This window comes from Epinephelus moara, chromosome 17 (genome assembly GCF_006386435.1).
Source record: "Epinephelus moara isolate mb chromosome 17, YSFRI_EMoa_1.0, whole genome shotgun sequence".
Taxonomy (NCBI): domain Eukaryota; kingdom Metazoa; phylum Chordata; class Actinopteri; order Perciformes; family Serranidae; genus Epinephelus; species Epinephelus moara.
Window position 1 is genome coordinate 29,363,646 of NC_065522.1, and position 4,481 is coordinate 29,368,126.

Sequence of the window (4,481 nt, forward strand, 5' to 3'; positions counted from 1 at the left end):
TTTTTTTTTTTCCCTCAAAAAACGTTTAATATCTTGCTTATTTTCGGGTCATTTCATAAAGTTCTCATTGCCTTTTTTCCAAATCAAGCCCATTCACTCAGGTTTCAAAGGGTTATTTTATTATTATTATTATTGTAATTATTATTATTATTATTACCTATTTATTCATTTTAATTAAATATATTGAAATTATTCATGAAGGTATATTCTAATTACATGTATTTATTTAAATTAAATAAATAAAAAAGGGGTAAAACTTACAAAATTATTTATTCAAAATTAAAAGAGATTAATAAAAATAACATCTACATATGTGAGAATTTACTAATAAATCATTAAATAAATTAAAAAATAAAAATCAGCTGTTGTGTTTTAAAAGAATAAATAATAATAAAAATCATATCTACATATGTGAGGTTTCCCCTTTTTAAGTGAATAAATAAAATCAAAATATGAAAATAAGATTATAAAAAAGCTCAAATTAAAATTAAACTTAACACCTTTTTTAAAAAAAATTATAGAAAATTAATAATAATAAACTAAATTTAAATGAGGTGCCTTGTAGTTTTGAGTTTAATTGTTCTTGTACAGTTTATTTTTTTACTTCTGATTATTTACTTGCTGTTTCTTTATTTGTCTTTCTGCTGCTGCAACTTTTATTATATTATTAAACTCGTTTGATCAGACAGTTCCTGAATACAGTCAATATTTTGCTTTTTTATTCTTACTTTTTTTGTATGTTTTTGGCAGCTTGTGTTCATAAAACATTTAACATGTGAGAGCTTTGGCTTCTTTTTGTTAAATAAAAAATGAGACAAATATGTTTATTTTATTCTGAATCTGAATCCAATCAGCGCTAAAATCTAAAAAGGACTCAACGACAGCAGCCCTCCTCTTCATGTGACACTGTGTGTATCTTTGCGTGTTGTGGCAGGAAGTTGTGAGTAAGAGCATCACTAATGACCAAAGTGTGTGTCTGTCTGTGTGTGTTGTAGCGGACAAACGAGCCCATCAGCACCTTCATGATCCAGATTGCGGTGCTCGCCAACCACCAGAACGGCAGAGACACGCACATGCGTCAGATCAAAGTCTACACACCTGTGGAGGAGAGCTCCATCGGGAAGTTCCCACGATGCACCACGGTCGACTTCATGATGTACCGCACCATCAGGTGATCGGGAGCAAAAAGTGACCTTCTGTGGACGAGGCCGACACGAGACGAGAGGGAGAGAGACACAAACAAAAACTCATGATGCAGATTGATTGATGGTTGCCCTGCTTATCATTGAAGTCTTTGTAAACGTGGCTTTTTAACGAACACAGTACAGATGTTTTAAATTACAGTGCAAATATTAAATATAAACACATTTAAAGTTAGTGAAAATATAAGTTTGTATGTTGTGATGTGAAGAATGGAAAGAAACAAACTCCCTCTGTGATGTTTTCTAAAGGTTCAGCGACATGTGCTCCGGCTGCACACGGCCCCGCACACTGAAGAATCTTAAGTGAATAAGTTAAGTTTATTTTTATCTTGGCGCAGGAGCCAGACGGAGTTTATCAAGAAGCCAAAATGTTTTCACGCAGTTCAAACCCAAACTGCTGCTGTGCCTACAGACCGTCTCCTGTTGTGGTTTTGTTTGTGAACATTGAATTAAACGTGTTTTAACGCAACATGGCTGCCAGAATGTGACTGTGTGATGAATGAACACAGGAATAAATAAGGTTTACGGAGCTTAAAGAGGAGTTAGAAATAGAGAATGTGACTTGGAGAAATGAGTCAGATTCCCTCCGAACATGAGGTGATGTGTGTTTGTAAAAGCAGGTGAGCGACTCGCTGCTGTTAAAGGGTCAGTCCGTGACTTTTTATTTTTTAAGTTTTTATTTCACGCTGTATCTTCCCAGTATAGGTTTATTGCTTTTAAAATTTCCCTTGTGATGTATTTACAGGTGTTAGCTAGTTAGTTAAATGCAACTAACACCATTTTCTCAAATCATGTTAAAAATTATACTCGTGATCATGAGTAATCTGATGTGGCAAGCCCCTAATCATTATTAAAATCATAATATTATTATTGAGAGACTGATGTTTCAGGTCGCTGCAGTTCAGCTGTTTGACCACTAGATGGAGTCAGATACATGGACAGATCATAGACAGACACAGGCACAGTGAGAACAGTGGTGTTAGAGGGACTCAGATCTTTTACTGAAGTAAAACAAAGTCCTGCATTCAAAGTGTTTTCAGTAAAATTACAAAAGTTTCGGCATCAAAATTTACTGCAGGTACCCCAAAGTAGGCGACTCATTTTGCAGAATGACTCATTTTAGAATAATTTATATGAAACTACTGGATTATAATTATTGTTGCATTAATGTGTTCATCACTTTAATGCTGCAGCTGGTAGCTTTAATGACTTTATAAACTGCTGCGTAGTTTAATCTAATAATACATCATAAAATATTGGTTGATTAGATTTTGTATTATAATCTGAACCTTTATAGTTATCAAATAAATGTGGAATAGAAGTATATAGTAGCTTGTGCTGTCAGGGCTCCTCAGTTGTGGAACGACCTGTATGAGAAACATCGGCTTGTTACGTCTTATTTTATCAGGGCTGTAGTCAACCAAAGAAAATCTTGGTCAACTAAAGTCACACATAATCTTCAACTAATCGATTAGTCGTGGGGAAAAAAAACTGCACGTTATTTTTTACTTCTGTGGTGATGTGTCCGCGTCACTCTGCAGTTACACCTCCAAAACACTGGTCGGTGGTGGAGGACTGTGTTAAGTGCTGTAAAGTTTAGTTGATTCAAAACACACATTAAACACACATTANAACTGTCTTATACTAAACACGTTTTCCAAGCAAATACAACATGCTAACGTTATTAGCACAAGCCTATGACATTTTACATTGTACAAATTAGCCTAGCGACCAGCGGAGATTTCCTCTGCTCATATGAAGCCAGGATAAATCACACACAAGACTTGAAAATGATGGATTAGTCCTGGAAAGCTGTTGCTGTAGCACTTCTCTCCTTATGAAAGTAACATGGCGATTATTCTACCAATGAGAATTTGGTCGTACGAGAGCATATCGACCAAAAAATCGACTAGTTGAACAGGAGACTACAGCCCTAAATTTTATATTGCACTTCCCTTTATTTATTTGTTTTTTAAATAATCAGTAAGTTTTATTTATGTATTTATTTATTATTAATCATATTTTTTTCTTTTTTGCATTACACTACGTTACATTTGTAATATGTTACCCCCAACACTTTATCAAAACCAAGGTTACAATGTACTTTACACATAAAAACAACAAGTACAAAAATAAGTACACAGTAAATGTTTCACTGACCAGGCAAGGATACGCAAAATACTACTACTAATAAATAAATGAATAAAACTTTGTAAGAACAATAAATAATAATAAAAAAACATAAATGAGAGAAGGAAATGTAAAAACAATGGGTGCTATTTAAATAATTTACATGGATTTGAAATGAACTGTAACAAGCTGAAGCTGCTATGAAGCAGCACATGTAAATAATGTAATGTAATGTAATGTTGTAAAGTAACTCTATCTTTCAATGGAGGTAACTAGTAGAGTGTGGTTATTACATTTTGAGAGTAAGTTACCCAAAACTGTTCATAAGTGTGATACAAATAAAATGTTTTATCATTATAAAATGGAAATACTCAAGTAAAGGAGTTTAAAGTACTTGAGTAAATGTACTCAGTTACATTGCACCGCTGGTCAATCAAACTCTTCACTGATAAAAACAGTGTCATATGTTGTTTGTAACACGACTCCTTGTTTCTGTTTAAGTCTAAAAAAGCTCATTTGAACTGAACTGAAAGAGCGGGTGGCAGAGGGGGGTGGTGGTGGTGATGTTCTCGGTTGCCGTGGTAACTGAAACTACTTCAGCCAGTAAGTGTTGCTCTTAGTTGAATTACATCGATCTGCGTGTGTGTGTGTGTGTGTGTGTGTGTGTGTGTGTGTGTGTGTGTCTCACACAGTAAACACATTTAATCTGGATTACACTCCACATCCACTCCAGTTTGACGATTCAACACACACACACACACACTCATGTACCTCTATCTTTCTGAGGACCGTCATTGACATAATGCATGTCCCAGCCCCGAACTCTAATTCTAACCTGAACCTTAAAACCAACTCTGAACCCTGAAAAAGGCCTTTGAGGAAGCGAGGACTGGCCAAAATATCCTCACCTTCCCAAAGTGTCCTCACTCTGTTGGTTAGAAACATGATTTGGTCCTCACTGTGTAGCAAATACAAGCACACACAGACACACAGTAATGAGTCCCAGCCTGATGTTTTGATTGTGTTTTACTGGCTGCTACTTAGGCTGAGTGCTTTTTCTGGACTTTATTAGGCATTTTAATCATCTACACACACACACACACACACACACACACACACACACACACACACACACACACACACACACAC

The 4,481-nt window shown here is 35.2% G+C and overlaps 1 protein-coding gene across 1 annotated transcript in view; it reads left to right on the top strand.

Moving 5' to 3' along the window:
* anapc10 (anaphase promoting complex subunit 10) overlaps window positions 1–1,671 on the top strand; it is a 5,775-nt gene extending 4,104 nt beyond the window's left edge. The window contains exon 6 of the mRNA XM_050066500.1: window positions 996–1,671. Coding sequence (XP_049922457.1) covers window positions 996–1,175 — 180 coding nt within the window. The 3' untranslated portion in view covers window positions 1,176–1,671. The remainder of the gene's footprint in view (window positions 1–995) is intronic.
* The last annotated feature ends 2,810 nt before the right edge of the window (window positions 1,672–4,481 follow it).